At 50.9% G+C, this 23410-nt stretch overlaps 1 protein-coding gene across 1 annotated transcript in view; it reads right to left on the reverse strand.

The window, feature by feature from the left end:
- Positions 1-7086: 7086 nt before the first annotated feature.
- CRISPLD2 (cysteine-rich secretory protein LCCL domain containing 2) overlaps positions 7087-23410 on the reverse strand; it is a 56463-nt gene continuing 40139 nt past the window's right edge. The window contains exons 13-15 of the mRNA XM_012730761.1: positions 21387-21462; positions 17131-17264; positions 7087-9645 (exon numbers count right to left, since the gene is read on the reverse strand). Of these exons, the coding sequence (XP_012586215.1) occupies positions 9591-9645; positions 17131-17264; positions 21387-21462 (265 nt within the window). The 3' untranslated portion in view covers positions 7087-9590. The remainder of the gene's footprint in view (positions 9646-17130; positions 17265-21386; positions 21463-23410) is intronic.

Genomic DNA, 23410 nt, shown 5'->3' on the forward strand with positions numbered 1-23410 from the left:
TTATTCTATAGGCTGGGGAACTCTACAAGTTTGGGACAAAGTGGGGAAATCCATCCTTTCTACTCTCTGAAGATCCCCGGAACTGATCTTTTTCCCCACTTAACTTCAGCATAATGTGAGATGGACACAAGTGGCCTCTCCCACCACCCTGTGTCCACTTAAGCAGAAAAGGGACTTGTTATAAGGACACTGATAACTGCACAGAATCTCAGGGGTTGCATGAGACCAGGAAGGAAGGGTCTGCAGCCAGAAAGAAGGCGACCACACACAGAGGGTCTGGTGAGGCTGCCTGCTGGGTGATGAGCCCGGGGCAGGTAGTCTGCCTCAAATAAGGCCTTGGGGTGAGAGGTCAGGCTATTAGTTTCTGGAGTTATCAGATAAAACACAGGGAATTAAGTTCACTTTGAGTGGCAGAAAAACAATGAATCATATTCTAGTAAAAGTATGTTCCATAAATATTCCATTGTTGCTACCACATTTTATCTGGCATTTCTACCCACTAACCCTAAAGTCTCCTCAGAGAAGTCTCTGTATCCCAGCTTCCCTGTATCAGGGACTCCTAATTCAACGTCAAAAGGATATGTCACATGCATGCACCTTAGCTGCAAGGGAGTCTGGGAAAGCTAGTGTCAGGTGCTCTAAGTGTCTCCAGGCTGGGCAGCCCTGCAGACTGTTGCCAGTTTCTTCTCTCCCTTTTGTCTGGGTGAGGAACACAAGCAGGCTACCCAGATATGTGTGTTTCATGAGATTTGGCTTTGGGAACATCCTTTCCTGAACTGATGTTCTCTGTTGGAGGATTTCATGAGTCTATTTAGATATAGTCTCCATTGAAAAGAACTAAGTCTCCTTTGAGAAATGGCTGATTCTAGGGTGGGGGCCAGGAAGGTATAAGACAGGCTGGAAGCACCACCTTGTGCCAAAGCAGATGGGTTTATGTCCTAAACATAGAGAAGCCAGCTGGAAGAGGCCCCCTGCTGAGACCTGGGGAGGTTTGAACAAGGTAGAACCAGCTGTACCCATGTGTGTGTATCTATAATAGATATGTACATTTAACCATGATAAAACATGGCTTATAAAACATGTTAATTACACTTATACAACATAAAATATGTCTGAATATATAAATGAATGGGGAGAAGGGAAACCTTGCCCTTACAGCATGGTGCCGACTAGTATGCTGGGCTTGTGGGATGAGAAGTCACATTTGACAAGCATCGTTAGATATCTGTTCCAGGTGGGAACCATTGAAGAGTCGTTTGTGAAGTTTTCATGGAGAGCAGGATTTTCGCATCATCTCAACATGTCTCTCAACATGTCTCTCAACAAGATAATTATTCATCTCCATTCCCAAACCCCACCAAAAAAGAAATGTCACAGTGGCGAGTCAGGCTAAAGCAATTCAGCCAAAGGATCAAAGCCCAGCACTGGTCCACGGCCATGAAACACCCAGAATGTGCCTCCTATGGCCGGGAAAGACAGAGCCTCCCTTCTGTGAGATTCCTGCCAGAGCGTAAACTTGAGTCTGATAATAAAGAAACATCAAGTAGATACAGAGGGAGGGACATGCTACAAAATAGCTGGTGAGGAGCCTTTTCACAACGTCAACAGGACAGAAGGTGGGACTAGTGTGGTCCAGGTCCAAGACCAACAAGACAGAAAATACTGCAGCTCAGAATCTGGATTTTCTTTCTCCAAAAGGACACTATCAGGATGATTGGCAAAGACCGAGTAAGACCCGTCGCTGACGGAACGCATGGGTATTAATTTCTCAATTTGGACCCACACGCCATGGTGATGGCAGAAACATCTCCTACGAGTAAGAAAGTCTCTTTCTTAGGAGACATACTAAAGAATATAGAGGTCAAGGGGAGCTCATGGCTGCACTTTCCTCTTAAATAATTTAGAAAAGAAAACAGAGAGAAAGAAAAGATCAGGTTAAATGTTAATTTCTGGAGAATCTGAATACAGGTTAACTGGGAATGTGTTTACTCATCTTGTAACTTTTCCACAAGCCAGAAATTATGTCAAAATAAAAAGTTAAAAACAAGCAAAAAAGTCTAAGAACTCAAATATGAAATGGAGCCGTTGGTGCTGTTAGTCTGCAGCACCTCCCTCCTGGGAGAAGCCAGAGGGGCAGGGCAGCTGCCTGCAGGCCCAGGGCAGGGTGCTCAAGGGGAAGAGAAGCCTGGGAATGCAAACTGCATTTGCTAAATCATGTAAGAGCAACAGGCAGCAGGAACCAACAGCTTCCAAAGACTAAAAACTTCATGAACTTGTTTGGTCCTATAATAACCGTATGATCGCCCCCATGTTACATATGAGGAAACTGAGGCACAGAGAGGTCTCACAGGTCATAAATGGCAGAGCCTAGGATTTGCTGGCTCCAGGCTCCTCTCCTACCCCTCAGAAGTGGCCTGTTGGGAAGCTTTCAAAGGTCCAAACTATAGAGGTAGAAAAGGAAAAAATGCAAGGGCACCAGCTAGAAACTCTTACCAATTCTGGGAGCACTGTCCTTAGGGAGAACAGTGGTAAGGGGCTTGGGCAAAGACCCCACAGGGCGAGTGGCAGCATACCCACCAAGCTCATGCCCTGTAAGTGAAGCCCTCAGGGGACCGTAGCTACCACTGCTTGGCCTCCAGAGTCATGTCCACTGGTTGGATAGGATTGGGTGGTATCGCCCCAAATTCCTGTCCCCTGGAGCCTCAGAATGTGACTTTATTTTTAAATAGGGCCTTTTCAGATATAATTAGTTAAGGATCTTTGAGATAAAGTTATCCTGGATTTAGGGTCCTAAATTCCATGACAGTATGATAAGAAGATACAGGAAGACACATGGAGAATCTGCGTAAAGACAGAGGCAGAGACTGGAGGGATGAAGCCACAAGCCAAGGGACGGTGGAGCCAACGGGAGCTGGCAGTGGAGCAGGAAGGATCCCCCTTAGGGCCTGCAGGGGGCAGCCTCACCAGCACCTTGATCTTAGAATTCTGGTCTTCAGACCCATGAAAGAATAAACTTCTATTATTTAGGCCACAAGATTTGTGGTCATTTACTGCGACTGCTCTCAGAATCTGATGCACCAGGGGCCTCCCTGGTGGCACAAGGGGTAAGTCTCAGCATTATCATACTATCCGCAGCCACTGTGGCCTAAGTTCGATCCCCAGCAAGGGAGCTAACGCACATGGCACAGCAGACCTCTTCTGCCTCGCTCACTGCTCCCCTAGCAGTGTATTTCAGTCAGTCTGACTGTTCTGCTCCCCACTCTGTCTTACCAATTCTGGGAGCACTGTCCTGATGGAGAACAGTGGTGAAGGGGCTTGGGCAAAGACCACAGCGTGAGTGGCAGCATACCCACCAAGCTCATGTCCTGTGAGTGAAGCCTTCAGGGGACCATCAGCTCTACTGCTGATGTGGTAGCCGACCTTTGGCATGTACCTCAGTTCTGTGTGCACAAATAAATAAATCTTTTTTTTTTTTTTTAAAGAAATGGATGCACCAGTGATAAGTTTACAGGAGACTGCAACTTCATCATTCAACTTCTCTTCTCTCATTCTTCTTTTCAATGGGATTTGCAATGTGCTCAACTAAAAATATTCATCTCTCCAAACTCCCTTGCAGCTCAGAAAGGCTGTGGAACTCTCTTTTGAGGGTTCTGAGGCACCAAAACTGCCTGGAGCATTTTTGTACCAAAGTTCATATTTACTGGACAGAAAGGAAGGATGGAAGGAAGGAAGGACCAGGCAGGAGATGGGACTCAGGAGAGACTTCTGGGAAAGCCAGCATCTCCTTGCTCTTCTGGTGAGGTCTCAGACTCAGGGTTCTGCCCCCAACCTCAGCAGGGCAGCCACAATCAGGCTGGCCAGTCTATTCATGGCAACCCCAAACTCCTGACAAGATACAAAACACAACTCTACAGTGGTCTCAGAAGAAACAAGGTAGGACCTGCATAGGGGTCAGCATTAGCGGGAGGGGACAGCCATGCAGGCCTCCTGGGACTCGCAACATTTTCCTGAAGACAACCAGTCAGCACCCTGCAGAGGCAAAGGTGAGAAGGGAAATCCCAGAAAGGAGAGAAGGGCAGACGAGGAAGGTCCGACTCTGTGTGTTAGTTCTGCCGCATCTCAGGCTGACTTCTGACCTGTGTTTGCACAGAACAGGCTCCACACAGCCCAGAGAAGGCCAACAGGACTGAGAGCATTTCAGTGCAGGCCACGGTGGTGGTGCAGAGGTGGGACTGGAGCCCAGATGCGTTCATTTTCTGCTCAAACAAAATGTAACATTCCCATGACGCATTACTCAAAACGGCCAAGACATAACCTGAAATTACCAGACTCACAAAGACACTGAGAAGTTTCCATACTTAAGAGAAGGGAATCAGCAAGTTCCCACTGTGCACAGACTGCCTGTTTTTGAAAATGTAGGGTTATTGGCACAGTCACACTCGCCCACCCGGTGGTCATCTGTGGCTGCTTCTATACGCCACAAGCAAGGTTCACATGACAGGGACGCCTGGCTCACAGCCTGATTGCTTATTGCTGGGTCCTTTCTCAAAGCCTCTGTGAACCCCTGCTCAAGAGAAAAGAAAGTCTATGGGTGGCCTCTTTGGTGGCACAAGGGGTTAGGTCTCAGCACTGTGAAGCTCTCCGCAGCCACTTCAGCATGAGTTTGACCCCTGGCCAGGGAGCTGACCCACATGGCGCAGCAGGCCTCTCCTGTCTTGTCCGCTGCTCCCCTCAGCAGATCTCCTGTTCTGCTCCCCAGTCTGTCTCTGGTGAATCCTCTCACCCCCACCCCCAGATGAAGGCTGGCCTGTACCCCAGTTCTTATATGCATAAATAAATAAACCTTTAAAAAAATACAATCTATGGTGACTACCCCATGATGACCCACATTCTGGAGTGAGCAGATAGAGATCTATGCTGACGTCAGAAAGGGAAGGTCTTTGAAATAAATGACAAAATACCAAATTTCACAATTAGCAAGTAGATGTTCTATAGTTGAAAAACACAGTACTGGAATAAAAGGAAGAGAATCAGCTGCCATCGGATTCTGTCCTGCACCACCTCCCTCTTCCTCCCAGTAATATCCATGACCTGCTGGACATGACCTGGTCATCTTGTAATCGCGAGGCCCAATGCCACGTGCTGAGGGCTGCGGAACAGGACGCCGGGAGGAAGCTGGTCACTGGAGCTTCCCCAGCACTGAACCCTGGCTGGCTGCCTCCCACTATGGCGGGCTGTTACATGCAGCCAAATGCACCCCAAACGGACACCCTGACACATAACGTCAGATCTGCTCCTGAGTGACCTCCCCCAATAGAAGTGAATTGGCAGGTCCTGAAAGAGGTGTGTGTGGCTGTTCCAGATGGCATATGCTTGGGGCCTGTCAGCACCTTACATGGAGCTGGGCTCAGCACAGGGGAGTTCCAATGGTAGCTTTCTGTTGGGCAGGACGGTGGGCCTGGGCTGCTGACAGGAGGTAAGAGGTACTCGTGGGACCTCAGTCACTATCTGTGTATGGAAAGGAAAGCAGGGAGCTCTCTTTTGTGCTGTGTGCTGGCAGCCCAGCTGGTCAGCCAGGACACAAAGGGGCCCTTAGCCCACCTCAGTGCCAGGCCTGGCACTGACAAGGAGCTGGTGAAGGGCCCACCTCTCTGATTCCTGGATCAAGGCTGGTAGTGGTTTGGTTGGCCAAGATGAAAGGGTCAAAAGAGTATAATGAGGTTTTCCAAAACCTGTACTCTGTGGAACAGATTTATTTTTTTCTAAGGGCTTTAAAAGATGTTGAAGCCCCAGTGGCTGTCTAGGATGGGTTTTAGTTTGGTATGAAAAGTTGGAAGGCAGATAGACAAAACAAAACCAAATCAGTCCAATAATACAACGGTTTCAAGACCACCTGCATTTCCTGTTCCTTTTTAAGAAGTGGCCACAGGTTGAGGATTCAGGATTCCATAGCTCCAAGCCGCCCTTCCTTGAGTCCCGGTCACCTCCTGCACAGGGAAGGATGGGGAAGGAGGGTCTCTGTTGGGAGTCAGAGTGAAGGAAGGGGTTTAAAGTTGAGTCAAGGCCCTCCCTGGTGGTGCAATGGGTTAAAGCATGCGTTGTGAAGCTATCCGCAGTCACTGCAGCATGAGTTCGTTCCCTGGCCAGGGAGCTGACCCACACGGCACAGCAGACCTCTCCTGTCTTGCCTGCTGCTCCCCTCAGCAGTGTATTTCAGTAGCTCTGTCCTGCTCCCCACTCTGTCTCTGGTGAATCCTCTCACTTCTGCACCTCTGGCCTGTACCCCAGATCTTGTGTGCATTAATAAATAAATCTTTAAAAAATTAAAACAAAATAAAGCTGCTCGAGTCCAAGATTCTTCTAGCTGCTGCTCGTATCCTTCCAGGAGGATGGGGAGCTCATGCTCTCCTTGCACGGGCCATTTAGTCTTAAGACACTTGTGTTGATTAGATACTTGCTGAAAGCCATCTCCTTGTGCCAGGCACCCGCTGGCATCAGTTCCATGTTGCAAAACAGTGAGTGTTGTGATGTGTGGCAGCTGTGTGTGATCCTCCTGCTTCTACCAACGCTAGAGGCCCACCCACGTGCCCGGCGTCATGCACGTGGTAAAGCTAGGATGCGAGCCCCGGCGAGTCCAGTCCTTGTTCTTGACCTCACTCCACTCCACCTCCTAGAGAGCAAGCCTCACGGACCTGAGGCCCCTTCCCGAGGCCCTGGCTTCCCGCTCTCCCTGCATTTTCCTGTTTTTCCACAGTTGCGCCGATGGATCTGGGAATAGGCATGTGATCCATTTGTGATGACAGGGTCTTAAACACAGGCTCCTGGGTGGTACGGTAAAGATTTTCTTCCCTGGAAGAAAAGACGTTTCCTCCACTCCCACCCTTTCCCCGGGTGGTACGGTAAAGATTTTCTTCCCTGGAAGAAAAGACGTTTCCTCCACTCCCACCCTTTCCCCGCCTCAACTGTATGAGGGGTCAGGGTGTGTGTGACCAGGGAGAGCTGGATGTCGGAGTGATGGTTCCCAACCAGCACAAACACCAGCCCTCCCCCCGCCCAGAAGACTCCTTAACTTCCTGGGTGCTCGCCTCACACCCAGGGGTGCCAACTCAGTGGGTTGGGCCGGCCTCCAGAACAGACAGAAAAGTGAATTTCGGTTTTTGAGCCCCAGGGCAACGGGACAGAATCTGCAGCGGGGCACCCCCAGGCCGCCACCCCGAGAGGTGGGGGTTGCGGGGCAAGGCCTCCGAGAGGCTCTGGACCCACGCCCAGCCACGACTCCAGAGGCGCTGCAGATGTGTGTGCATAAAAATCAAAGTCCCAGGAATGTTTAAGAAATCAAACCAGTTTATTGAAGTAACAGCAACGTGGTCCCTGTTCATGCAAAGCACACAAACAATTGACAATAAACCTTCGTCCGTAGCAAGTAGTAAAATTTTCATTTTTCATAGAAAAAAGCACACATGTAAGCTGCGGGCTGCGTGAGCCTACAGACAATATGAAACATCGGAACACACGAGGGCGGAAGTGTGAGGGAACCCGAAACCTTGCCTGTGGGCAGGGCGCACACACCCTGCCGGCCCGTCTCTCTGCTCGCCGGACGGTGGCTGAGGACCTATTGCGTACACAAAACTGGAGGTGCTCCTGGAGATCAGGGCTCACAGTTTGTGGTCTTGTTCCCGTTCTCAGAAGAAAAGTGGTCCCCGGTTTCCAGATGTTTGTGAGGATGAGAAAGCACGGAGATGTGGCATTGGGTGAAGGCTCCGTCTGGTAACTGGGGCAGATTGGCACGGCTCCAGGCACCGGGGGCCTGACTGTAACACCCAGGGGCAGACTCTTGCTGAAGTTTCAGATCCTCCTTGAGGTCAGCAAAAGCCCGAAGCAGCCCGGGGCGGTCACTCATTCTAAACCTTGCGGCTGTGGCAGAGGCCTGGCAACGAGAGGGTGAAGCAGGTGGCCCGGTGCCAACAGCTCCTCGTGGACAGTCTTCAGCCCTCGAGACTTCAGCAAGGAGACACAGGACGGGCCAGGCTGAGCTCATTCTTCTGCTCGGACTCCTGGGCTTGCACAGCCGGCCACTCAGAATCACCCCGAGCCCGCAAGGCCTCGGTCCTGCTAATCTCAGCTTGTAAACTAAGAGTTTCGTGGCTTTTACCGAGTCCCTAAAGGGCCCGTGGAGGGGAGCTACTGGCCCGCAGTTTCGGCATTGATCATGGATGCGCCCAGCCGCACCACTCAAGTCTAGGGGCTCTTGTCCAGACCTTCTTGGTTTTCAAAACTTTCTGCTATTGCCTCCGCCCCCAGAGCATTTTGAGGGAGAGAGAGAGAGAGAGAGAGAGATCCTATTTGAAAGTGGCGTGCACAAAGCGGACAGACGGACTGGCCTGGAGGTGGAGGCTGGCACAGCCCCTGCGGCAGAGAGGCCATTTACCACAGGGGCTTCCGCTTCACCGCGGGCTTCTGCTGTGGGTGCTCACGGAGTGACGGCCACAGAGGGCGAGCGCTCCTCACACGGAGCCGGGAGGACGGCGGTGAGGAACAGAAAGAGAAGCCTCCTCGCGGCTCCCCGACTGCAGCTGCGTGACCGCAGACTGTTCTCTCCCCGAGCACCAGCCTCTGCGAGGAACGTGCCAGGAGCCCATCCCGCCCCTGCAAGAAAGCGGGGGGCGGCGGGAAGGCTGGGGAGATGCCACCCAAAGGCAGCCTCTGAGCAGCCCTGCTAGGGCTGTTCTTGGACATCCCAGTGGAACCAATAGACAGCAGGAGTTTGGTTTTTTGTTTTGTTTTGTTTTGTTTTAAAGTGGGCTTCAAACAGAAACACTTGCCAAGCAGAGACCCTGTGTGAGACAGGACAGTCAAGGTGTCCGGGGCCGGCAAGGAGCCGCCCGGTGGGGAGCAAGAAAGAGTCCTGGCCCGTCAGTCGTCAAGAAGACCAAAGGCCAACACAGCTGGGCCACGTGGACGAAGATGACAGAAGTCTCTGGAGTGACTGCTGAACTCTAACCAGGCAGCACTGCTGTGGAGGTGACCAGCCTGCACGGGGCAGGATGCCAGCAAGGACGGGTCCTTGAGGTTCCCCCTCACCAGCCCCCTAGTTCGGCCCATTTGTCTGACCAGCAAACATTAAGCCTGTTTCCCGCCCCCCCATCACCGTGGTATGGGATAGATGGGGGGGTTTCTAATTGTTTAAATAGCAACCTCAGCCCCCTTCTGGAGCCCCCCACCCCCAAGTGTGCTCGCTATGCACCCTCTGCCCCCCACGCCCGAGTGCCTAGACATGAGTTCCCGTTCTCAGTCTCTGCGGGCCTGTGGCCATCCCTGCACCCATAAAAGAACACGTGGCTGCCTGAGCAGCAGCGGCAGCAGGGGCGACCCCAGGCCCCACGGGACTGGTCCTCAGGTGTCCAGCCAGGCCCTGGAGGAGGCTGTTTCCTGCAGTGCAGCGCGTGAGACAAAGGCCAAAGGAACTGACACTGAGTGCTTCAAGGAAGCGGCTCTCCACGTCCCCAGCCCGCTCCCAAGTGACAAGATACAAACAAAAAGCGAGACCCCGAAGCCCTCTGGAACAAGCCCCTGCTCCCCGACACCAGGATTCACTGTCTGACCGCAAAGATCCGGAAGGCCTTCCCGTCGTGAGGGGTCCTCAAGCTGAAAGAGAAGGCGAGGCATGTTACTGAGAGGTCTGAGGGGCCGTCCGCAGTCTGGCGCCGGGAAGGGAGAGCTGGAGCCCCACAGGCCCCCCAGTGAAGAACCATGGCCCAGGGACGCCCCGGCAGTGGCCTGGCAAGAGGCTGTCCGGAGCCAGCTCAGGCGGCAAATTCCACGCTCTCTGCAAACCGCCCTGGATCTAAATCTAGGTCAGCACTGTTAAGTTATTTCCTTTTAGCCCCAGATTACTGGCCCCAGTCTGTCTGCATTGAACTCACCCTCCAAGACCGCCCGCCGCCTGCTTTTTTGCCACCCGTCAACCCAAACAGTGGCCATCTGGTTGACAGCTTTCCTAGGACAGTGTCATAACAAGAGTGCATGGGCCATGATTATTGAAAAGGGACCCAGAAAAACAGAGGGCTGAGCACACAGGTGGGTGCTGGGAAGAGGTCTCTGGCCTTCTTCAGGAAAGGACCATCAGGGTCCTGCTTTTGTGAGCCAGGAGACTCGGCCATGAGAAATGAAGAGACACAGCCCTCATCACCCAGCTCAGAAGAACTATGGTTTTAACACAGACAGTAAACCCCTCAACCGACAGAAAGCCCTTTACCATTTTATGAGGCATGGCAAAGCATGAAATTCACCCTCTCAAAGTGTCCTACTCAGATTTTATGCAGTTATGCAACCATCTCTACGATCCAGCTCTAGGTCGTTACCATCACCCCAAAGAGAGAGTCCGCTCCCACCTATAATCTCTCTCCCACCACACCCCCAGCCAAGGCAATTTTTGTCTCTGGGATTTGCTTATTCTGGGTATTCTTGTAGATGGACTCACACAGTATGTGGCCTTGGGAAAGGCTTCTGTCCCTTAACATAGCATTTGTGCGGTTTTTTCACGAGGGAGCAAGAATCGAGTCTGCCCTTCCTTTTTATCGCCAAATAATATTCCACTGCATGGAGAGGCCAGGTTTTGTCCATCCTCTCCTCAGTCAGTGGACACTTCAGTTCTTTCCAGTCTTTGGCTGTTTCACATACCGCTGCTCTGATACTGATGGAACTAGGCTTTCGATTCCTTTGACATAACTGGGAGGGGAATTGTTAAGTTCTATGGCCACTGTTTTTTAAACAACTGTCCAAATGTCTTTCCAAAGAGGCTGTACCACTCCAGTAGCACAGGGGCTCCCAGCTCCCCCAAACCTCAGTCAACACCAGACACTGTCTGACCCACCAAGAACAGTCTGTAGTGACTGTTCTTATTCAGCAACCTCGGATTCCTAAGTATTAAAGTATTATAATATAATTAACTGAATCCCTACGCATATAAATTTAATTATCTCTAACATCTTTTTTTGTGTGTGTGCAAACGATACTACAAAGAACAGCCCTGACCACCAAGCTCCCTGCATACATATGAGCACACCTGCAGACAGGCCAGGGGTGGGATTGCTAGATCAAAGGAAATACGCATTTGTGATCTGAACAGTGGCTCATAGTGCCCTTCATAAGGCCCAGCCGATGGGCTGGGGCTACAGCTGAGCCCGAGTGCCCTGCTCAGGCTGCACACAGCCTCCATGACCTGGAGGTCACTCATAGTCCATCTAGCTCAGGAATGGCCTCCAGTCGTTAAAATTTGCATCTCGCTTGTTATGAATAAGTTCAAGGGTAACATTTACAGCCCAGGCATGAGTGAAGCCCGATTTCCTTTAGAGGGGCCCAGCTTACAAACCATGGACTGGCCCTGGGGAAGCGCTGGCCACCGCCAGCAATCCTTGGGGAGCAGACTGCTTGGAATTCCTAGCTGTTTCCCCTGCTTTTGCCACAGCAGCTCCACACTCTTGGCTACCCTGGGATTGAACTTCGGAAATGTATATCAGATGGAAGCACTTGGCACTACAGAGACAGGAAGAAAAGCAAAGCGCCAAGACACAGCTGAAAGCTCGGCTTCATGGCCGTGGGCCAGCAGCTCCCCACCGGGCACTCGAGGCAAGAGGGGCCCGCCCAGGGGATGGGGTTCGTCAGGCGGCCTTTGCAGTTTTTGGAAGGCTCAGGAGACAAAGGGCCCTCCTCAGGCCTCCAGGCTGTAAGACTCCCTGGACTTAAATGCAGTCCTGGGGGAACTTCCCTGAGCCACAGGCAGAGGCCAGTCCGTGGGCTGGCAAGCCACGTCGGGCTGAGGACCAGGCTTTGCGTCTCCCCGACTTCCCGCCGGAACAGACTTCCCATCTATGGACAGCAGCGTCCCAAACAACCTGGGACAAGGGGATCAGGCTGCCATCCAGACAGGCTTCCCCAAGGACCCTGACATCTGGACATCCGGTCGATGCATGGTAGCATGCATCCCGACTGGACAGGGCGTCCACCTGGGGCAAGAGCACATCCCGAAGAAGAGGGTGTAGGTTTGGCACATCGAGCAGTGAGCTGTGCACTCTGAGGGGTCAGTGTGGCAGCACCAGGTGTTGGGCCATCTACCGCACCAGGCAAGGAACCTACTGGTTTGGGGTATGCAAGAAAGGATTGGGTGACTCCTTGTTTGCTTAGACTTCAATAAACTGCAGTTATGACAGGTACTTAGCTGTGTCTTTTGATGAAAGACAGGTGTGGACTGACCCCATCCTCCTTTCTCAACATTCCCTCTGATTCGGGAATAGTCTATAACTCCTGTACCTACACCCAGGGAGTGCAAATGGGCACAGCATTTCTGGGCAATTTTCATATAAAGTATGGAACCATTTTAATAAAGAGCATTGAACAATTTTCTAAAGAGTATCAGCTATCTGTCATTCTGAACTCAGCGACTTGTCTGTCACTCAACCTGTTTTTACTGGGCACCTACTATGTGCCAGGCACTGGGGTGGGTATAGCAGGGCACTGGTGTGGAGTTCTCACCTATGCAGAGGTGTAGTCTAAGGATGGGGCAAGAGAGAAACAGCAGAAAAAGTGAAAGAAATCATCTCAGTGATGGATTCCTGGAGGAAAATGTCATGGGGGCAGGAATCGGGCCAGGTCAGATCAGGCAAGCAACGTGTGCAGAGGGCAACATGGACTATGTGTTGGGGGTGTGCTTTTTGGGAGGGTCGCAGCATTCGTGTTTACATCTGAATGACAAGAGGAACCCAGCCACAGGAACACACAGGAGCTGAGAGGGTCTGGGGCTGGGTAACAGCAGGTGCAAAGGCCCTGAGGTAGGTGCAGGGAACAGAGAAGGTTGGTGAGGAAGAGACGCCAAGAGGCTGAGGAGTGAGAGCCAAGAGGAGGAGAGGCAGGCAGGGGTGGCAGGCTTTACAGAGGAGAGACATGAACAGTTTGATTTGGCGACTGTGGCTAGCGAGGAGTTTGATTTGGCGACTTTCTACTGAACGAAAATTCCTAAGGATCTTGTCAGGAGAGTGCAAGGGTGTGGGCAAAGATGTTTTCTGCAGCGCTGCTTACAACAGTAAGAGAAAGTGAAGGAAATGACGCAGATGTCCTTGAACAGGGTGAAGAAAGCCCAGTCACTGCACACACTGGGACATGCAGCCGCAGGGTCTCAGCGTGGCTACGTGGATGTGACTGCAGCGGTGGTTGCCACCCACCCCTGACCGAGAACACCACGCACAGAGGGCCTCGCTTGACCCATGTTTGTAAAAATCAAAACAAACCAAAAAATCTCCAAGTAAGTTGTTCATGTATCAACAGAGAACTGGAAACACACCAGAAGAAAGCCGCTCACCTTTGCACACAGGTCAGAGTTGTTAAAACCAAAGGCCAAGGATGCTGTCTGTCATGTGGGTGTATTTCCCAATCTCCTAATGAAATTTGTCTTTGCAAACAGGCCTGATCTAAGCAAAAATTCTGGATTCATATTTGTCCTGATGTCCATCTTCCTCCCGAGAATATTCAGACAAGCCCGGGGCGGACAGGTGAAGTACTTCTGGACACTTTCCCCTTCTCTGCTCTCCTTCAGGACACGCATGTGGGGGCAGGGGCGCCTGCCCCCGACACTGTCCCAAACCCCCTGGCCACCTTTCAAAACTTTCAGGAAATCCTCTTTTGAGAAGGGGTCATTGCTAAACCAAAACCACTTTGAAGCAGAACCAGTTCTGACTGCGTGTAAATTCTCCTCAAGGGGTTTGGCTGTGTGTGATGCATTTCTCCAAATTTAGAACCGACTGAATGGACGCAAAGTACCCAGTGCCCACATCTCCCTGGGGACTATCTGAGGCCGCTCTAGGATCCCAGCAGAGGCTGGGGACAGATTCACCCCCTGGCTGGGCTTGGTTCCCACGGTCCCTAATAGAAACAGACGGGAATTTTCTCAGCCCAGCCTCTGCACTGGGAGGGTTGCTGAGGTTCCATGAAACAAGGGGCGGGCATCATATCCGCCGGCATCACCACGGACCGTCAGACGGTCCTGGCTCCTGCGCCTCCCGGCCTAACAGGGACACCCTGTGCCTGCCTAGTGGCGTCACTATTTCCGCAGTGTCTGCTCCCCTCCTTGGCAAGACACATGGGGGGCAGAGACCTTATGTGTTCCCAGCTGGGGCTCCGTGAGAGCTCACCCGTATGAGACGGATGAGGGAGCGTCAGAAGGATGGACGCAGGGATGGAAGGACTCTTTCCTGTAATGCTTTCTCCCCTGTCCTGGAAGATAGTTCACACGGGCTATCTCTTATGATGGAGTCACTTGGCCCAACGTGAAACAGCTACGTCTATGACGGACCGTAGCCACGAAGTCGGGCAACAAGGAGCCAGCCCTGCTGGAGGCTAACTGAGGGCCTGGAGAAGGAGGGCCCCCTCATCCGCACAGCAGCCACCAGCACGGCAAAGCTGTGCAGATGCTGACCTCAGGGCACCCCGCAGGGAAAGGGAGCTGGCCCCACGCCGTGGGGTGCACCCTCCTGCTCCTGGCTGCGTGGATGCAGCCCCCCCGCTCACAGTCTCAGCGCAGGTGCTACCACACCTGTGCAGCAAGTACCTGGTCACAAAATCTCAGCGCACCATGAACAAGGTTCCCTTCCCCGACCGACCCTCGGACAGCGGATACCACCCGGGATGTCACCCTTGGCTGCCGGCAGGCCCCAAGACCAGGTCACACACTGCTGAGCCCAGCCCTGGTTTCCAGTTCAGTAGGCCTGGGGTGGGCCCCACTCTGCTTTTCAGGTGATCTGGCTGCTGCTATCTGGGGGGTCCCGGTGGGGGACCTCTGTCATCTCCCCGGGACAGGGCCCCCTCCCCTTCCTAGGCAAGGAGAGTGCAAGGCAGTGAGGGCGACAGACCGCTCGCTCTGGCATGATCACCATGATCACCACGGCAGCCTGCAGGCGGGGCAGGAGGGGCCACCCAGGGAGAGGGAGCTGATGTCTTCACTGGGGACACTTGGGAGCCCACTGGGGCTTTCCAAGCAGCGAGGCAGGTGGCAGCCACCCCAGGCCGGGAAGGCTTCCTGGGAGACTGCGGCCGGGTGGATGCCTCGGCAGGAGGAGACAATGGCCTCCCGGGGGGCTGAGGGGGGGCGTGGGTGGTGACAGGGAAGGAGCCTCCTAGGGACCCCTCCGGGTCCCCTGCTCTCCCCACACACCTGTCTGCGGGCAGCCTGCTGGCAGCCGTGATATTCTCAGCACAACAGGCAGGGGGACAAAGGCAGGGCCCCTTCGGCAGCCCTGAGGCTGCTTTCTCTTAAAGGAGTCTAGACAGCTCCAGAGACTGGTGTTCTGGGATTTCTTTCCAGCCAGCCAGGAAATTCTGCCTCATCAGCAGTTTCATTCCCTCCCATTAAATCAGTGGAATTTCCCCTTCACGAAGCTTTTCCCAAACAAGGTTGCAAATGTTGAAGGAGAAAACACAGACACCACTAGACCTGGCTGCTGGGCCCGGGGAGAACCGGACTTGGGAGTTGCCTGACCCTGGGGGTCTTTCTGTCCAGCACCCTGCAGTGGGAGGGGAAGGCCGGGAGTGGGAAGGCCTGAGCTTCCGAGTGCCTGGCACACTTTGAGCCCTTCACTATAGATTCTTTGTCTGAAACAGGCCCTGCAGTCTGTGATCTCCAGTGCCACCCTCTGCTGTGGCTGCACTGTGTCCCCTGCAAACTCCTGCGTGGGAGCCCTCGCCCTCAGGACCTCAGGTGTGGCTTCCTGGAGAGCGGGTCTTTAAAGGGGTGAACAGGGTAAAACGAGGTCACCAGGGTGGGCCTAGTCCGCCGTGAGTGATGTCCTTGCAAGAGAGCAGCTAAGGACACAGGCAGGTGCAGCCTCGTGAGGACAGGGGGCGACGGCCTCGACGGGCCCGGGGAGTGGCGGGGGCCTCGAGAGGAGCCAGGCCTGCCCACAGCTGGCTCTTGGGCTTCCCGTATCCAGGACTGAGGCAACCAATTGTTGCTGAGGCTCCCGGCTGGGTGTTTGGTGACCCTAGAAACGCATACACCCCCACTTGGATCTGCTCCCCAGCAATTGTGATCATCATTCCTGTGTTTCATGTAGAGGAACTGAGGTTTGGGGAGCCCAGTGCCATGCTTGAGATCATGGGGCTCTAGAGAGGAAACCCTGGGGTTGGATGAGGACTCTGAGCTGCAGGCCTGTGACTTGCCACCACGGACACTGGTGACCACGTGAGGATGAGCAGCGTGTGCCAGGAAGCAGACTGGCAGCCTGCCCCAGGGAGGGGACCCTTCCTGGAGAATATTCTGAAATGGCACGCCCAAAGCCTAAGAATTCTGCACAGCCTTTGACCCCAAAATGCCACTGCCAGGGATTCAAGAGAGCGGTCGTGGTGCAGGCCTCTCCAGGGAGGGTGCCGTCAGGATGGCCAGCAGCCTCCAGGTGGAGAGAATGCCACCCTCCGACCAAGGAGGGAGGTGGTGCTGGCTCGCTGTGACTCTGTCGTGTTAGGGGACACAGAGAGCAACTCTGTGACCTAGGAAGTGTAACGACAGAGCTGTAAACACGGCCACCACACAGAGTGCTCCTAACCGCCAGGCTCTGATAGGCGCCCCAATTCACCTGCCCAGCAGCCCTGTGAGGTCACCCCAGATCACAGACCCGAGGTCGAGTCTCCGCAGGTCACAGTGGAGAAGCAGAACCACCCGGTTAGGTAGTAGTTTGCAGCTACGGAATTACAAAGTGTATGTAACTAGAATTTGATCCCAACTTTTTTTGTTTGGGGGGGAATCCATTTGAGCAGTATGTGCACACATGTGAATGCACACACACACACAGACACAGGGGCCAAGGTGCATATATAAAAAAATCTAACAGTAATTTTCCCAGGTGATAGGTTATATAGCTGGGTGCTTTTCCTGGGCATACCTGATGCTTCTAATTTTTTCAACAAAATCACAGTTTGGTAATAGAAAAAAGTCCTTGTGGAAGAAAGGAAGAAGAAACAGGCCTGACCCAGAACACTGCAGGCCTGCCCAAGTTTGAGGTAAGTGGACAGAGCAGGGGCTGGCCTCCCAGGCTCCCAGTGGGCCACCCCACTGGCCATGAAGTCCAGGGTCCAACCACTCCCTACCTTTCAGACTGAACCCCATTCCTGAGAGAGCCCACGTAGGTCTTCTTCTTATCCACTGGCATCACATCTGCGTACCCTCCGCTCTCATTGCTGATGACACCCGCATGCACGGCAGCCTTACAGATGCTAGAACTCTGTAAGCACAGGAGGAGGTGTGAGCCGTGGGGAGGATGGGCTCCGGTTGGAGTCGACCATGACTTGGATGCCCAGTGGGTGGGGTATCAAGCAAGCCACCCCTAGAAATAGTCATGGTAAATTGATCCCTCCAGCATCAGAGAAAACCCGGTGTCATTCATTTGCTAAACAGATCTTTTCTGAGCAACTACTATGTGCCAGGGTTTATACTGGATACATGGGAATTCATCACGCAATAAAATAAAGATGCTTCAGGGAGCCAAGAAATACAGACACATGAACATATACACAAATAAGCAATTCTCACTGTGAAGAAAATAAAGCCAGGTCAGGAGAGCAAGTGACTGGATGGAGGGGGGGTTCTTGGAAATAGTTACGCAGGGAAGGTGGTTCTTGACGCCCACTTGGAGCTCAAGTAAGAATGGCAGAAAGGAATCAGCCATGGCCTTGGGAACTGCAGTGGGCAGAGCATCCCGGGCAAAGGGAGCCGCTTGTGCAAAGGGCCTGGGGTGGGAGCGAGCTCATCATGAGAAAGAGGGCTCACTGCTGGCTTTGCAGATGGAGGAGGGGCCACAAGCCAAGAAAAGTGGGTGGCCTTTCAAAATTGAAAAAAGACAAGAAAAAGCTTCTGCCCTGGAAGCTCAGGGGTGACCCCCTGCTGACACCTGGACTGTGGCTGACACCCCTTACACCCCTTCAGACTGACTGAGCCCATGTGTCTGAAATTAGGCCACTGGAGCCTCACACAGCTTCTAACCGCATTTAGAGCAAATATGTCCATTTTTAAGCCCCTTCTTATAGTTGAGGACTTCGATTCTACAGAAAACAGTGGCACCAGGAGAATGGCACCCCAGACATGCGCTGGCACCTTGTCGGGTGCCTGTAAGACAAAGCTTCCCTCCCCGCTGGAGACCTCCCACTCCATTCTCTGGAGGATCTCTGGACACCAGTGACTCAGAAATTTTCTGTGATGATGTTGGATGTGGAAACCTTCAATTCCGGCCAGATCTTTCTCATGCTCCTGGTCTTCTTCACCCATCTCCATCCCTGCCGCCAGCTCTTCTCTTCCTTTTCCTCCCTTCCTCCTATCACACCCGCTTCTCCCATAGCTGCTGTCAGGGCACAATGTGTATTCTTTCCTTTCTCAGGCTCCAAGCAGCTGAATATCTGAATATTTATTAACAGCCGCTATCAGCTGAGAGCTGGTCTCAGGGAGGTGGAAGCTGACTCTCAATACACCACATGAGGGTGTATGGCCCTAGATGATGGGTTGTGACCTCCTCTTCCCAGCAGGAAGTGAGGGTTTCATAGGGAAGAGCTCTGAGCATTTACAGGCTGGCCTGTTTTGAGGGTTCCAGTATAGTAATCTCCCAAGGACCCCAACGTGGATATTCTTATTATTCCCTCTTAACAGCAAGGAGATTGGGGTCCAGGAAGGTTCAGTAACTTGCCCAGAACTACTCAGCTTTGTGACAAGGGCAAAGAGCAGGATCACAACTGCCATCCAAAGCCATGAACATGGGATGACTGAATGGAGAGGGGTTACGGGGTGAACATGAGGTTAAATAAGACTGGGTTTGCTGCAGGCCTACACACAGCAAGTGTCTATAAGACAAATACCATCGCACTGTGGAAAAGCCTCCAGGAAGTCTTCAGTCTAATCCAGGGTCCTCACCATGCAGCCCTGGACAGTAACAGCATGTGCCTTGTGGGAATTTGTGTGAAATATAGATTCTTTTGCCCCAGGCAGACACACTAAAACTGACATGGACTGGGGCCAGGGAAACTGAGCAAGCACTCTGGTGAATTCTGATGCAGGTACAGTTGCAAGACCCTATCTATCCACCAAAGGAGAAAGATAAGAAAATTTAGATGCTAATGGGGAAAAGCTGCCCCCACCCCAAAGTGGTAAATGTCAGAGCCTAGGCTTAAAACCTGTTGCTCTTTGGGTGAGCTCCTTCCCACAGCTCACAATGGCAAGAGGCCCTGCCAAGTCAGGCGCTCCAAAAACCAAAGTAGGAACAGAGGGCACCTTGACGTCCTTTGAAAGCCTGGAGACAACACTCCCAATATATCTCTTAGCTAAACAGACATTTCCATAAGGCATCATTATTTCCCAGAATACAGAATGAACTGGAAACCCAGCCAGAAAAGCAGCTTTGCATCCCAGGTTACGTTCTTCCTTCCCTCCCCCTCCTTCCTTCCCTTTCTCTTGCTCTTCATTCTTTTTTCCTTCTTTCCTTTCTCCTTTCACTCTTCTAATCTCTAAACAATGTCTAAGTATTGACTACTTTCCTTTCCTTTCACCTTTCACTCTTCTAATCTCTAAACAATGTCTAAGTATTGACTACTTTCCTTTCCTTTCACCTTTCACTCTTCTAATCTCTAAACAATGTCTAAGTATTGACTACTGTAGTGTCTTCATTTATTTATTCCTTCAACAAACATTGAGTGAATCATTATTGTGTCAAGCTAGGTCTCAAATACTATGGTCCCAGAGCCCCTAATTAATACACAAGTCAGTTAGGCTACACCAGGGTTTTAATCTGACCATCTGCAAGCACCAGTGTAATTATGAGTGCAGACACATTCATGGAAAGCTGACTAAAGCAGGGGAAAATACCAACCAGAACCAAGACACACCCTTATTTGCATCTCATCTGGGCCCTGTGTCAGTTGTGTGATTTGGGGCAGGTTATTCAGAGTCTCACTTTCCTTTTCTAAAAAATGAGGATAATGGAGTTTTTGAAGAACCTATAACATAGTAGGTGTTGAATAAGAGGTAGTTTAATATCACTTGTAAGTTCTCACCAAGTTTCTCCCTACATTTCTAATTTTGTTTCTCTTTATGGTTTTACTTGCTAAGTTGTTTGGTGCATACAGATTTGATTTTTAAATCTTCTTCATAAATTGTACTTTTTGTGCCATTGTATGACAAATTATGTTGTCCTTTTTAGTAGGTCTCCCTTAAGTTCTACTTTATTGGGTAGTAATAGTGCCTTTATTTGTTTGTTCATTTTTATTTATTTGTTCATCTTTGGGTATTTGGTTGGAATAACTTTCCCTGCCTATCCTTTATTTTTATAGACTATTAAAATCAAAGATACTATCTTTTAACAGCAGACTTTTTCAAATGTCTAGAGTAACAATTGATATACATTATTTTATTCTTTTATTAAACTTTTACATCTCAGTTTTGCCTGAGCAACTTTCAAGAAATAAGACTCTGTTAAAAAGGAAAGACAGAAAGCTTAGCCATTAAAGTTGCTTTGACCTTAGAGAGTTCGGTGACCTCACATTTTCAGGAATCTGGAACAAATGAAAGCAGATGGAGGCAAAGATAGTAGTGGTGGGTGAGGAGAACCACAAAAATGTACAGGAAGAAGGGCTAAGTAAAAATGTTAGCCTGGGGTGAGTGATACCAGTATCGATTCATGGATTTGAAATCCAGAAGCCTCCCTGAAGTAAAAGTCCCAGCTTGCTCATTCTACAGAAAGGTAAATGACTTGGCAAGAAGATCACAAAGTCTTTCAGCAAAGCTGTGACTACATGTACATCTTCTAGGTTACCATGTCCCAAAACCTTGGAGGTAACAAATTGTGTCCTGGAGGATTCACTTTAAAAAATCCAAGCTAATGTTTACTCATTAAAGAGGGGGAAAAAAAAGAAAAAATAGACACTAATATAATGAGTGGTCTTGCAAGTAGTAAACAGAAGTAATTTGTATTTGGGGTTTTTAGCTAAGTGTGTGCATGGCCAAAAGGAAACGCAGAGAGTGGAGTGGGCCGTATCTATAAATGCATCAGGAAAGCCAGAGAGAGTGCTGGACATCTGGGGAAATGAAGTATGCGATGCATGAGACCTTTGCTTTAAAAACACAAGTCAGCCAGGAGACAGGTTTCAACTTATGGTATGACAACAGCTATGTAAGAGGAGTAACACCTACATCTATATTCCTCATAAGCAGGGGAAAGCAGTAGAAGCTTCATAAATGGGAAACAAGAGCAATGGTCTAAATTTAGGCCCAGGGTGGAGATATCAGGTACCCAGACCCTGGGATGCACTTTCAGTGGTCTTAACAGGCTGAGAGAAGTGATCAATAAAAATACCAGGATACTCACGTCTGCGTAGATATTGGTTCCAAACAGAGGAGCCCAGTGGGATGGCTCATCTTTGCAGAGCGCTGGACAACGAACTCTGAAAAACCAGCAGCATTTATCTGAGCGTTAGGGATCAACAACACTCGAGAAGCAGCTGACCCGCTTTATTTGAACTTCAAGATTGAAGAAATTTGATGCAAGGAAACTACCATAGTTTATGTTTGAGAAAAAAAAACCTTTCCCACCCTCACTGGGGTAAAGACATTTTTCTTCTTAAGCAGTGCGACAGAATATGGAAGCCCCTCACTAGGAGACAGGCACAAGTAATGAGGTGAAAGGGAATAAATATCTAAGGGAGCTGAGTGTGGGATTGTAAGAAGCTGAACTTCCCAATTTTGGGTGTTGGCTATGGGTACATTATGGAGATTATAGTCAATAGACTTTAAAAGCCATTTCCCTGTGTGGGGGAGGATGGGTGGAGGGCCTTCACCTCAGTGAGTCAGAATATTCCAGGGAGGGGGCTCTGATAACCTGAGGCAGAAAAGGGTTAGCTCATGATTGTGTCAGTCACCACATCCCTGCCCAGGGCACAGGGCATGAAGAGATTGTCTCAAATTGGAAGAGGGTGGGCCGCGGGTGATTTGAGGGATCCAAACCTGGAACAGGTACAAGCTTTACTTAAGAAAAGGTGTTTTGTTTTGGTCTGGAACAGTATACCTTAGGCTGGAGCCCAGAGACCAAGAAACCAAAATGGCGGCTAGACACCATCTGGCCCCAAGACAGGCAGGTTCTGAGAGCAAAGAAAGCTAGTAGAATCAGTCCTGTGGAGGCAGATAGCAAGGGTGGATGGAGAAAAAGAGAGAGAGAGAGAGTGCACACATTGCTTGAAAAAGAAAATGAATTTGGGAAAGAAACACATACTCCAATTTTTAGAAGAATGGGTCAAAAACTTAGATTTGGATATTTGTATACTGTCCAATTTTTCTGGAATTATTTTGTCCTGCTTCTCTATCACTTGGAAAAATCTATTTAACCTAGTTATCACCACCACAGTGGGGCCCAGTCTGGTGAGGCAGCCTGAGGGGCAAAGGGATAGCAAAGGGGAGAGGCCAGGGACCCACCCAGCCCCCCAACCTTCACAGCACTGAACAGGGTCTCTGCCTGCTCACACCTCAGAGGTCTCCACCAACTGCTTTTAAGCAGGTTTTTGAGAGCAGCGTTTTGAGAATGAGATAGGGATGAGGAGATTGTCTCAAATTGAGAACCCACAAGCTGCCAGGCCCAGGATGAGACATCTCTGGATGGTACCTCACACAACTGAGAAGGTCCACTAAGTAAGTATCCGAGAAAAAAATGTTACAGGATACCCCTAAATCATCCAATTACCCATTGGATAGATGCCTGTAAGACCTACTCTTCAGACAGACACACTGAGTGAGATACAGCTACACAATGGTGAATAAGAAGCTGCAGACCTGCTCAGGAAGAGGCGGGAAAGTCTCAACAGCATCCCACAGAGTGACAGAAGCCAGACACAGGTCTACCTGCTGTGGCTCCATTTCTAAGAAATTCTGGGAAAGGCAACATTATAGAGACAGGAAGGAGATCAGTGGTTGGCAGGGGTATAGGGGGAGGTAGCAGGAAAGAGACTGACCTCCGAAACTTTCCGGTTGTTGAAAAGTCCGGCTCTCTGGGTGGGTGTAGGTTGCTTGCCTGTGTGCTTTGGAATTACTAACTCAGTAGGTGGTTTCTGCCCCCTCAATGAAGGCTTTTGCATCTCAATAATGCCAGGTTTTCATGCTACTTCCTAAGTGGTATGGCAATATCCCAAATCAGCTACAAGAATCAGTGAGCTGATTTTAAGGAGACAGAAAACACCAGGGCCCCATATTCACTGATGAATTGGCCCCAGGCACAGGAAGTCAGATGCACCAGTGCAGCTTCTCTCCCTGGGAATCAAGGCAGCAGCTAGGTGTCAAAGTCACTTTCTCTGCGCTCCACACAGGACTCAGCGCCTCACGCACAGTGGGAGCACCCAGAATCTT

This window comes from Condylura cristata, unplaced genomic scaffold, assembly GCF_000260355.1.
Source record: "Condylura cristata isolate star-nosed mole 26May11 unplaced genomic scaffold, ConCri1.0 scaffold00028, whole genome shotgun sequence".
Lineage (NCBI taxonomy): Eukaryota > Metazoa > Chordata > Mammalia > Eulipotyphla > Talpidae > Condylura > Condylura cristata.